This window comes from Ischnura elegans, chromosome 2, assembly GCF_921293095.1.
Source record: "Ischnura elegans chromosome 2, ioIscEleg1.1, whole genome shotgun sequence".
Classification (NCBI taxonomy): Eukaryota; Metazoa; Arthropoda; class Insecta; order Odonata; family Coenagrionidae; genus Ischnura; species Ischnura elegans.
In genome coordinates this window covers 129,852,001-129,865,735 of record NC_060247.1, presented here as the reverse complement: position 1 = coordinate 129,865,735, position 13,735 = coordinate 129,852,001, and the positions used below count along the sequence as shown (strand labels likewise).

General features: G+C 38.8%; 1 protein-coding gene across 1 annotated transcript in view; it reads right to left on the bottom strand.

Moving 5' to 3' along the window:
* Window positions 1-13,735, bottom strand: part of LOC124154635 (semaphorin-2A-like) — a 578,813-nt gene that overhangs the window by 173,424 nt on the left and 391,654 nt on the right. The window contains exon 3 of the mRNA XM_046528477.1: window positions 10,686-10,737. Coding sequence (XP_046384433.1) covers window positions 10,686-10,737 — 52 coding nt within the window. The remainder of the gene's footprint in view (window positions 1-10,685; window positions 10,738-13,735) is intronic.

The following is a 13,735-nucleotide window of genomic DNA, read 5'->3' as shown; positions in this document are numbered from 1 at the left end:
ATGTAACATTGGCAGCAGATGTAGCAGTTAGTCGGATTAGATTCCCTCATGCTCTCCCCTCTTGCATACTTCTGCACCACCTCCAAATTCCTTCCTTTCTCTTTCCACACTCATCCTTTATGCGTCGTGCACGGTATTTTTCCATTTATTTACAACCTTTTACTTTACAAAAATATGTCCAATGTATCGTAAAAAAGTATTTCATATGTTGCTAAAAGTTCATAGTAAAAGATCATTCAAAATATAAAATTGCTAAAAATTCCTTTTTTTGACTAATACCGAGAAGCAGCGTTTACGATATCGTGATATTAAAACGAATTTTAGCGTTAATAAAATAGAAATTATAGCATTAATTTGTGCTAAAATTTAAAACGTTTAAGAGGCGGGAATTTCGGATATTTCCAAGGTATCTATGAGGGCAAAGGCTCCTGAATACTGAAAATCCACACGCTAGATAATGATTAACATAGCATTGAAAACGCTAATTTATTTTACATGACGATATCGTTTTGACGCTGGTTGAAATTTTTAAGGCCACAATAGTTGATTATAAAATGAAAATCCGCGTACAAAGCGTGCAACATAGGCATGAAAATGCATTTTGCACCATCGAGTAAATAACCGCGATCACCACTGAGATACAAAAAAAAACTTAAAAACATAGATCGATATCACCACAAGCGGAAAATCGTAGTCATCTTTGTCTGGCCTATGGATTGGGTTTTCCTTCGACCGCCAACAAATAACATCGCAGTCAAAAATGAAAATTAAAAAAAGAATTTATCGTTCGTATTCTATCGGCTCAAGGGTGGAGCAATCCTATGATGGCCATATTACTTATCAAATTTGTTACAAAGTCGAAAAAGGCAGTAGTTATTATTATTATTTATTCAAAGTCTATTATAGCTAATTCGATTATTATTTATTTGCACACAAAGAGGCAGTCTGACAGCTAGGGAAAAAAAAGTTCCATCCTTTTACGTGAACTATTTGCACTTCCGAAAAGGGTGGCTCGTGCAAAGAGGGCTTAAGCCATTCCTTCTCACTCAAAGGCGACATGAAATAATTAACCGAAGGGTAAGCCTTGTTTCAAGGTTTCTGCAAATCACCAAGATATTTCGCTGAATATGAATTTTTATCCTCGCTATACGAGTATTCTGGATATTGGAAATATGGAAACTATAAATACATGGAAATTTTATATTCCGTGTTGACTGGAGAGTCGATTTTCTCATCGATGCTTGAATATATACCGCATGCCTCGGTCGATTGCATTGCATAAAAATTCGTCGATAGGCTCAACCGAGCACTTTGTTCATGTCCTGATCACGGAGTTACTGGAACCGCTTAGAGGTCAAGTGAAGTAAAAAAGAAAAACCAAATAAGGTACAGTAGCTGGGAAAAGATGGGAGCAGAGTCAGAAGAGATAAGGAAATAAGTATACTATACCTGACCAAGTTGTATCATTGAAATGGGTGGAAAAAACTTCAATGGTTGCGCATACAATCACGCATTAAAAATTTAATTCATTTATGGACCTTTAACATTTTTTAAAATAACTGGAGTGTCGTAGAGTCATTCAGGAAGCGCAACAAAGAAATTGACTTAATGAAAGCAAACTATTTCCTTTCGCGGAAAGCCTCAAAGGAAGGTTTTATAATCTTTGGATAGAAAATAAATTATGGTAATGAAACAGATTGCGTGGGTAAAAAGGAAGTTCTAGGAAGTGTGGGGTATAAGAACTACTGAAGCAAAAAAATTGAAAATTTAATTTTAAAGGCAAATTGGAAATTTTTGATGTACTTGCTTCACTCGAATGAAATTGCCGATCGAAGTCCAACCTGCCTTTCCGATTCGATCTTCTCTGGCTTCTAGATAAGCTTCCCTATAAGTTTCTCAGAACTCAATAAGGCACTCACGAAGGCGAGGAGTAATGACAAGACCGCGACTTCCGTCTGGACATTCCGAGAAGGGATACAAATTTCGGGTTAGTCCAATTATGCTACCATTGAATTAATAATGCATTCAAAAGGGTAGGTCAGTCACTGAAAAGGAAAGGGAGACAATTACAGCAATTCCACGAGCACCCGCTGTTTTTTTCGCTCAAGGAGACTGATATAGCAGACGCCTGAGAAACGTACAAGTTGCACTCTAAAAGAGGTGACGTTTTCCAATAACTTCTCATGTTTTATAACACACATAGCACTACAAGAAAGAAATAAAACACGGCAATATAATAGACGAATATAAGAATTGTTTTTGGAAATCAGATACAAGAATTAATGAACTAATAAGGCAATTTATATATGTTAAAAGATACACGGTTAAAAGATAAAGGTCTATTAGGAGGTCGCATATAACTTGAACAGTCAAACTTGAGACATATTATAAAATCGTGAGAAACATACCACCGAGGTGAAAAAATGAAAAAAATTCGATTACTTCGATTCAAGAAGACTCATTACTGTCACTAAGTTATTTGCATTTTGTCTTTAAACGTGGCTTACTGCTTATTACAAATGATTTCCAATCACGTTAAATTTTTCTCCATAGAGAGTAATCACATGCTATTATTTACCATTACATATAGGCGAAAAAGATATTTCCAAGAAAATACAAAGGCAAAATTTTCATATTTAGGATTACATACTAAAAGTAGACAAGGGTTTACTTCAAATACTAAAATTATGCAAATTTAGACACATTAAAGTAGGTAAGTATTAAAACTAATAAAACGTCACGTAAGTACCAGGTAGAGCAAGGTGTCCTATCATCGTCACTGTATTAGTTGAACTAAATTTACCTGGAATCACAAAAGAATTACACGAATGTAGATTAGATTAAAATGCTAAATGTGAAGTCAAGTAAATGGATTCTCTGAACTGAAATAAAAAGCGGATTCCTCAGTGATGAGTGTGTTTTTACACGTCTCTCTCTCAGCTCTTGTATTGGCTGTATTGAATGCGGGATTAAAGAGATTTGCGTCATCCTCATATCACCACAACAATCATACCTTTCCGTTGTTTTGACGGTATGAAGTCACCTATAACTGAGAGTGATGTTGTAGAGCCTGATAAAAAATATCACTAAATTATCGAGAATCGAGAAATATTACTTAAATCCAGAATTTTAGGTGCGTTTTTTCGTAGACATTGATAATATTGATTTCTGTCGTCCAAATTACAAATGTACATGCATGAGTGTACATTCCCCCAGCAGCTTTCCTGGCCTTTAATACCTTCTTTGGAGGCCAAGAGAGATACGGAAGGGACACATGAACGGAGTTGGACGAAAGGGTTGTAGGTTTCCTAACCACGCCCAAAACCTTGGGCTAGAGTCACCAAATGCCTGACTCCTTCGGCACTCCTTCTTAATGAGACTTCTCTAACCTTGGTCCACACACACTCTCTCTCTCTCTCCAAAAACATACCGGAAAGCAATCTTCTGAGCAGTCATTCATGAAAATCCGCGAAACACGATTATGCGGTACGCAGGCGATCTGCCATTAAAACTTGGCAACTAGCAGAAATCTTAGTTTCCCCGAAAATTGGGTCACGGATTCCACCATGCCAGTGGCAATACCAGAGGTGTAATGGTGACGGAACGCCGGTCCGGCACTGGTTAAGAAAATACAAAATAGTCAAATAACACTTTTATCAATTTTGGAGCATCAAAATTTCTTGTATTATTCGTAACCAAAATAAAAATATTTTTCGATTTGTTTCATCTATACTTGCTGAAAAAAAAGTTAAGAAAAGCGCGTTCCGGCATTGCTAATTTTGCCATGGCGCCAATGGGCACTACAAATATATGAAGGGGCTCCTTTTTGCATAAAGGTTATATCAAGTCACATATCTATCTACAAAAAAATTATAAAAACAAGTCGGTAGAATTGATTTCAGGCCACGAAAAATGAAGGCGGGTAAAGAGTACCCTCTTCTAAGTCAAAACAAATAAACTAATAATATTAAATTGGCGAAAAATAAGAAATTTCTCACTAAGCGTATCAACATATCAATAGTTGGCCCATTGGTTACTTCAGGCGGTCTTTCAGTTACGATTTATCAAATTGATAACCCACTTAGTAATCTATGAAAATGCCTTGTATCTAATATTTTACATCCCGAGTAAGAAGAGAAAGTGCATATCGATTCCAAAAGGCGACTATTTTCCCATCTAAAATGGCGCTGAAATCATTAAAACAGAGATCTTCTCAGGTTGCGTGATAACCACCCACGTAATGACATCTTCAGCGGCTTCTTTGCGGCGACCATCAGCAGCTTGATGCACTCAGTGGGGGTGATTTATCAACATAATCAGGAAGCACACTGTCACGAGAGGGACCCTCCACCGTTTGCTCACCGAGAATATCGTCCTTTGGCGCAAGGACAGGAAGGTGTTCCTGCCTCACCTCACCGCACGCACCAGACCTCCACTCACGTACGTCAAAGAAGCGCACAGCTGGGGGGCGGTGTGTTGAGGCGTTGGTTTCGGTGTGGGGCGGAGCGCAAGAGGAAGATAGGGGCAGAAGTGGTGCACGCGTCGAGGGTGTGAGTTAGGGGGTCGAAGGAAGGAGGTAAAGGGGTGAAGGACTCTCCGCAAGGGACAGCGGGGGAGTGCTTAAGCTTTGGAGGGTCCCTCGGCATAGTTGTCGCTAATTTATGTGCATAGAGGAACTTGCGGCGCAATCCGCTATGTGCGGTCGCTGTGGTGCCGAACGGAAGATAGGAAGAAGGAAGAATGTTGGAGAGAGAAAGGAGGAGTGTAGACGGAAGAGGAAGTCAAGAAGAGAGGGGAGGTGGAAGAGGGAAGGCCAAGGTGATGGCTATTTGGTAGCGGGAGTTGCAAAAGGAGAGGAGACTTCGGCGCACAGTCGCGATAAATGACAAGAATAGAATGGATCCAAAGCGTCAGGCACTAACTGGCCACCAACGAGCACTGTAAGTCGAGAGAAGAGGTCTAATGAATGAGTTTTCCTTACGTACTGCTGTAGAAGAAGGTAAGCCTACCTCACCTAAGTGCTTTCCGGGGAAAGGGAGACTAATACACGCAGGCTATATGAGTGCGCGGAGATAAAATGCCGCTGGCGGCGCGATCCGAGTGTTTTTGTTTGCGGCTTGCGGCGCACGCCGGCGTCCTCGCTATGGTATGGTATCTCATGCAAAAATCAAACATTGATGGTCAACATTTGAGTCCCTGACGATAAACATTTTTGATAGTGAGAAGCAAAGGAAGTAAGTGACAACAGTTAAAATATAGAGTTAACTGCATCACATGGTTGGGGAAAGCCTACTCTGTCTGATGGCAAGGAGATGTTAGTGGTAGCTTTGACAGGAGCTTCTAGCAAGCGGGATTTAAAACAACTACTTAGTAAAACCTTATTTTTGTTGAAACTTGAAACCAGCTTTAAACAAAAGTTAGCTCTTGCCAATTACAATTAGATCCATTTGCCTCTACTGAGTTCCAAGAAAATAAATGTGTAAACCTAATAAAAAAATTGATAATGCATCCAAGTGCTGAGTCCGTTCTAGGATATTTATAATAATAATATTGCTAGTAGACACCGCATCGTGGACCAGTTTTCGGCGTCGGTAGCGCGTTAGCACACTTGATTAATCAGGATACGATCAACGACAGAAGCAGTGGATAATAATTTAGAGGAAGAGAAATCATGGAATGAAGGAGAGAGAAAGCGAAGATGAAAGGAATGCCAAGAACCATTGAGAGGGCAACAGGAGTAGAGGAGGATGAGGTCTTTAGTGTTGTGTCAAAGCAAGACGAGAATATAATAGAGGGGCCTGAAATAGGTCGGCGGCCTACGTAAACCGTACGGCGACCATTCTAGTGGATGATAGTATTTTCCTAACGCGCTGCGGTAGGTAGAGAATGTCTACTTTGTCGCCGGCTTGGTAGAGAGAGAGGGGGTCAAATGTGAGCCAACCTGCAGTGTTCTATTGGGACACACATTGTCATGGAATGATGGGTTGGGGGCAAGAAGTCGAACTTCAGAATAGCGGGTAAATTCCTGATGCCACCACACAGTGTTCCATTAAAGCCCTTCCCCAAATCGCATCTTCTTGGAAAATCTTCTTTCAAAAGACCTCGAAACTCGAAGAAAATGACCCCTTGGAGAAGGAGCCAGCTTTTCAATCCTGTGGCTTGAATACCAACCAACGGTATCCACTCCCCTGCAAAATTGGTCTAATCCCCATAACCTGTGATACAGTGGTATGATGTGGGGTACTTGGATAACGTAGAGAAAGGATACTGTAAATGGACAACAAAACCGATCCGCTTGATTACCTGACACTGAATGGGCATTTAATGCTACCGAAATTAGAATTGCTGCCAAGAAAGGAGAGCAATCAGTATTGATAAAAAAAAATATTGTTTTGGTTCCATCGTCTTTCTGTTTCTTTGCACTGCTTGCTCTTTGTAAAGCGATTCCTTTGTGTTCCAATAAATTCCGTGAAAATCCAGGCACTAAGCAATGGAATTACTCCCTATGGAAATATAGTAGACTTCCTAAGTAACATCCACTAAGAACGGGGAGTTTTTTTGCAAACCTTTTATGTAATTGAGTTCTTCTCTCACTAGATGTTATAAATATTATTTTACCACTAATAATGTGTAATATAGTTTGACCAAACTGCCTGACTGTGTGTTAACTTGACATTACTCGTATTTACCGCGGGAAAAAATTCCGCTAGATCCGAAATCGATCCCAGGACCGTTTCTACATTCTTCGTTTAGTTTCTTCTACTTAGCACGTAGCCTGAGTATTTATTACATGATTTACGAAGAGGTGTCCCAGTGAAAGTTCATTTTCGAAGGCAATGATGGATAGTGTCAAAGGATAAGACATGGCATTGACGGAAAAGAACCAATAGAGAATGAAGGGGAAGAGGTTGGAGGGAAAGGCTAGAATAGGGTGCGAGGAAAGCAGAGGGTTCGGAAAGAAAGGGTTCCAAACAGGAGAAAGGAGGAGATTAAAGGTTGGTCCTGGAGCTGGCAGGGGAAGGATGAATAATGTTCAGGTGGTGGAGATGGTGGGGAGGAAACGAAAGACGAGAGGCAGGCTTAAATTAGGTGCGGGAAGAAATGGGGAGGGAGGTAGGTGAGACCAGAGGACCGAGTGGGGGTGGGTTGTTATAAGATGGTAGATGCTGTTAAGGGAAACGTGAGACGATATTAGAAAAGTGAGACTAAAAGCCTTCCTGAAAACTAAAAAAAGTTAAAACCTAAAAAAAGCAATTTGAAGAAGAGATATGGATAAAATAAAGACTACACTAGCCATTATGATGGAGTGAAAATAGCAATAGCTCAATCCACCCACTCGGGATGATCATAAACCGCAAAAATATGTAATGCAGGTGACCGCATTATTTCTACCTACAGCAGATAACGGCGGTTTATATCGAAACTTTGGCTTAACAACTAACTAGATCAACGAAAAATCTATGCACAAGCTTCAAAACTCTTTAAATAAAACAGACTATTTTCTAAAAATATATTACTCATGAATCTGCCAAAGCAGCTGCATCAAAATGTAACCAACGATTATTTTTATATATTCATTCTAGCCTACTTTAAACTGACATTAGACCAAGGCGCTTCTGGTAAGTTTTACAATAGGTTGTACACATCATCGAAGCTTAAAGAAGAGTGGTAGAGAGTTGGGTGATATAACGAGTCTTTGGAAGAAGGGGCGGAAAATATGAGTTCATATTTAAATACAGTTCTTACCTTTGCTCCCTCTCTCAAGTTTCTACCTGATGCAAGGTTTACATACACTCATTGTGGATACTCCGTGAGGGAGAAAGGCATCATTTCTGAAGCCTAAGGGTAATGGCGTGGAGAAGAAAGAAGCAACTTAATAGGCAGTTACGAATGAAGCAACACTTCCAGGAGCAGCAATTTCGACGCCTTAATAGTCATAATTATTTGAAGGCAGTGAACTTGAGAGTTCGGTGCAGCCCTCTACGGAGCCTGCAAAATATGACGAGGAAAATTCAAGGAAGGCATCAGCTTAAGGAGAAAGTATGATGGTTTTGAAACTCTTTACTGGCTGCCGGGGAACTGTTTTATCATTATAACGCCTCGGTTTTGTCTAGCTACGCTCACGTCTCAAAACATATTTGAAAATATAGTTTGGTGGTGCGGTCCCCGCAAGCACACTTAGTGGAGAAGGAAATACATATCGCATCTTTCCATCAACTACGCATAAATGGAATAGATAGTTAGCCGCAGTCGTATTTTCGGCCTAAAAAATCTTCTATAAGAGCACATGCACTATAGTAAGGACATGTTTCTCCTTCATTCCTCCATTTTAATTGAATATATTCATCAAGTATATTTTTTAAACAATTTGCAGATGAGTTACGACTGACAAATCGAGGCACATATTTTTCATATTTATTTAGTAGTATACGTGTGAAAAAATTCTTTGCAACGCAAAAATATTCCGTTCTACCCCAATATGCTGTTAAAGCTTACCACTCACTGCACTACTACGAGCTCGTATAACTCAGCGATTCCATGGTTGAAAAATCACTTCGCTATGAGTTGGGTAAATTCCAGGACTCCTCAAAAACCATCTAGAGAGCATTAGCTATTACAGTGATGAAAGGACCTTCTTCCCAGAGGGAATTTTGGTGGCTCAGAAGCTTAAAAGTTGTATATGCTCTCGGACATGCCGTGGCAAATATAGGTGCGTTTATAAGCAAAGCGACGAAATCCCGAGGCAAGCCCCAATTTTGAGGACCATGCTATAAGATGCGGACACCTTTAGGAAATATCCCCTGACTAACCATTCAAAAGAACAAAGTAATTGTCCTAACCCATCTTAAATTTTACTACTGTTGTAGGTAAGGTAACGGCTCACAGTTACCGAAATTTGAGAAAAAATATTAATAGAGCAAAATCTAGATCTAAAGATTTAAGGGGGTTACACTCCACACAGCGAGGAAATTAATAGCTAATATTCATTCTTCAAATGACCGTCTAATAACATCATGCTTCCAATATTTCTAATTCGCCGGAATATAAGTGGAAGAAGTAGGGAGTTGATGGAGCAAGCCATTAACATTTATGAATCTCCCTCAAAATTTCACGCATGCTAATTTTTAGCCTTGGTCTAGAATGCAGATTTTATGTAATGATGAATAAATAATGAACCTATCTTATTTCCAAGTAGAAAGGAATCAACCAGTCTTATTAGACGTGAAAATATACTTCAACAGCCACCAGCAAAGCAAAAGCCCTTTCCGAAGTCCTGCGGAAAACCAAACAAAAGATGAATTTATCGCTAATTGGGAAAAACATAATTTATCAGCTTATCGGTGTGGTTCCAAAAGGTGTGATTATGTTGTAGATGGGTTAGGAGAGGATCCAACACTGCTTAATTATAGCGATGGGTCTCCGAGCAACACCGTATGAGGCATGAAATCTGGATTTATAGTGAGATTGCGAATGCGGTTTCGAGGGATTCAGGTGAACAAGTGTGGTGATAAGTGGGAGCAGAAAGAGGGGGCAGTTATGGAGAAGGAGTGGTCCGCAAGGAGGGAAAGGGAATGAGAATTTGTTAAGGGATCAAAGAGGACGAGTTCTGATGGTGAAGTTGCTTGGAGGAGAAATGGGATACAAATGTGGAGGGCATATGGGTACATGGACAAAGGTGCGGCAGCAGGTTTATCGGCTAAAGAGCATAACGCACTGGGTAGCACTATCAGAGCATTATAACTATCATTATTACTTGAGAAGAGCTAACGGATTTAATGCCCCCAGAAAACAGCACTAGCGCCGAGGCTTATTTACTTCCATCGGGTTTAAACTCAGGAGACAATATGAAGACAATGGGGAGTTATTGGAAACCTACTGATAAAAGCAGTACGTGTGCAGAACTTAAAAGGTTCTGAGACTGCGAGGCTCCTTTAATGAACTCAGCCATTCCGCATTCCTTTTGCGGGATTTCGAACGGTAGAAAAGAAAAATATGTGTACCGTTACGATTTACATACTGTGCCTTAAGCATACATATCACCATCAATTATGAAATCAGTAAAACTATTAAAAAGGAAGGTGCATCATAAGCTAATTTGCCTAAAAATGTATTTGAAGGGAATTAGCGCGATTAAAACTAAGAAATGAAAGAATAATGGGCTTAGTGGTTATTTTCAAAAAAAATGACAAAAGATCACAATATCTCACATCCAAATATTCACTTCTTCTTTACCTAATTGTTTTTAGCTATATGTATCCATATCCTTACTATAGGATTAAAATTAACGACTATCAAGTATTCGTCGCTTCGCTATGGAAAAAGTTTACATAATTTACAAAACTTAAAACGAGAAATGACTGTCTCACGTGCCATGGAGGTCGAAAGTGTATCTCCTGATTAATTCAGGTTTAAAATTAAAATCTGGGAAATGACTTAAGCCAAGCAATAAACGAAATGTTTATATTAATTCAATTTGGAGTAGGATGTTACTTATACGTTCATATAATCATCACATATCCCTCATTTGGTCCTCGTTTTTACTAAAACAGCAAATATCTTTGTGGACACGTTTTAGATAATGAAAGCGCGTGGTTTTAAGCAATGGTCATCAAGTAAAGGATGTCAAAAAGGATTATTGATCGCATGAAAATGGCACTCCAGCTGAAAGATTAAAAGGTACTCACCTCGCAGTTACTATGGCTAATGTCACTCAGGTTCAACCTGTACACACGATCCCTGAAAAAAAGAAAAGCTTAAGTAAAATCATTTAGATAATGGTAAAAATTAACTTTAAAATGTTTTTGTTATGTTTTTGGCAATGTGGGCGAATTAATGAATAAACTTGGAAGTAATTTGAATTTTAATTCAATGTATTAACATGGCCATGAAGATTAACATCACGAGGAGTTGAGAGTACCTACAATTTTAATTCTGGATAATTGCGAATAAAATTTGACTCAATCTGGTTTGGTCGAAATATATAGAAAATGAATGCATTTTTTCATGTAACTTATCTCTATGATACTTCTTACAATCTAGTTAAAGTAGTAACTTATCTCTATGATACTTCTTACAATCTAGTTAAAGTAATAAGAGAAAAATCAATCACATTTGTGGCCTCATTTAGGGAAATAGATGTAAAATAATAATACGAAAATCACTGTTACAGCATAATTACCCAAAAAAATTAGTAACTGAATATTTGGCCCTTGCAAGCATAATAAATGATTTTATTTCGACCAAAGTTGAGTAAAATGGTCAAACATGGGAACACGAGTGCATAATGAAAGGAGTAAAGCTGGCAAAGAATTTGAACAAACGCCGCACAGTGGTTCAAAATCGAAAAAAGGTGGTCGAAATTATTACCGCTCTTATTCGTAGTCACTGTTGTATTATGAAGAAGCTATTTAGAAGAATTTTGTCCGCTGAATACGAATTTGAAGTTATTTTTGTTGTATCTTTGATATTATTGTTTTTAAATGGCCTATTATTTAAACAATTAAATATTAAAAATAGATATTGTATTCAATTATTCATTCAAGGTGAAGATTGATACGCATCAAATAAATCGAGGTATTTTTTCATATCTGTGACTGTTATTTGTTAAATTTAATATTATTTATAAATTATATAAACAATTAAAGTTGACCGTTTTTAAAGCAACGGTAATTTGTGTTCGTATACAATTTTTATCTGTTCTGCCTAAGTTAAAATTTTTATGCATAATCTACGATACTTTAATTTTTTTAATGAATTTGCTTAACAATTCAAAATAAATACAATATGGTCAATGCCCTCAAGGCAAGGCGTAGATGAAAGTCGCATCAGTGACCTTCAAGTTGTTTGGTGAGGTATGTACAAGGATTGAAAGCAAATATTTAGGCATTCTAACTTTTTCTCTTAATATTTTTTTCCAGTTTAATTAAATTACTGAATATTGTGACTAAGGCTATGGGATATCACATAAATAAGGATATTTATGTTCGTCCCTTTTATCCCTTCCATCGATCACGTAGTTCGACTAATTTCGGACTGAACTCAATATTACTCAAAGCGAAAAATTCACGAAGGATATCTCTAAATAACTCGCACACACTCAAACTTTGTCCTCACTCATGAATTTGTGACTATAGCAAATGCGTTGTTAACGCCTTAGGCGTGACTTTAAATGCCCGTGGTCCTTCTCTCAGCGAATGCGATGCACCGTCTGAGTCCTCTGAATGCCATGCCTCGAGCGTGCGCGGGCGAGACATATCTGCCTGCTTTCTTTCTGTGCTTCTTAATTGCCTTTGTTTGTATGCTCGTATTTTTCGAATATTTTTCCAGCTGATGCCAGGATGCTTGCTCTGAGCAGCGTCTGACGGACGCTCATGGAAGATATTCTTCCACTCACGCCCCGATTTATGTACTTTCTTAGCGATTGTGCGTTCTGTGTGGGGGGCGCTGAATGCTTTTCTCTGTGCATCATTATCATCTGCTTTTCTGGCTCATCGTTTCCTTTCTCTTTCATCGTGGCAATGATAGAGAAGGCATGGACCGTCCAGGCATTGCCACTCATTGGTTCTCGGAACCTCGAAGACCTGCCAGGATCTTATATCTTAATTACGAGGTTTGACTCTTAGGGTTAGGATTTTTTCACGCCTACATTCCTTTAGCGGTTTTATTTTTTTCGGCCTTCGGTCCCTTCCGTATCTTAATTCCTCCTTAGTTGACCATTCCATATTGGTAGATGGTATGCGGCGACATTGAGGGTAGTCTGAGAGAAAAATATTCCTAGCACACTTTAAACACTTTAGCTTCCACTTTAGCAAACTTAAAGGACAAAAATGAGATCAGGTAAACCTCGTTGAAGAGCAAGAAAACTGCGGCCGGGCGCTACCCTTTTTTTTGGCAATAATAATCATTATCGACCGTGCGGCGGCTTCCAGTGAATTAGCGTGCTATGAAATACATTTGAAGAGTCCCCTTCCCCAACGGGTGACGACGAAAGGGTATTCTGGATATCGTGAAAGTTAAAAATCCATAAATTCTTGAAACATATGTTGCACAGGCCATAAGTTCGATTATATTCGTCACTATTGCTGTTCTAAAGATTATTTCTGATGAATGTCGAGCCTCACTAAATATCATACGCTGGGGCTACTGGAAAGCCCTAAACGCACTAAAGGAATGAAAAATCTATTATAAATAGATCCCGTATTGCAAACCAAGTAGCACTATAACATGAAATAAACCTGGCACCTTTCCTCGGAAAACTTCTCGTGCTAGCAATACCGCCACCGGGCGGCGCGCCGCCCGGTCGGCCTGGCGGCTGTCGCCGCAGCGCATTGCACCGTTCAACATAAAACCATCTTGAGGCCAAAGTAGCAAATAGTAGCAAGATTTTTCTTTTGATATAGAATCTATAGACTATATACTTTCAATTCGCGTCAAAATTTCTGGGGGGCTCGGAGGTGCCCAAAACGATTTTGCTATTTATATTTAAAAATTCAAGTAAAAATAGCATAAAGTTTAAACATTTTTATTTCCAACTATAAAACTATGGAAATATAAGAAATCACTAGTAGTTGTACACGAAGGTACCAATTTATGCTCTGCATTTTTTTTAAAGTTCATAAATTGTCTGAAACCTTCTTCATATGAAGATGAACTTCTCTAAAAATGAGTGATTTTACGCGTCAGGCGTTTTTATCCCGGATGACTCATGTTTGACCATTTATACAAACTACAATGA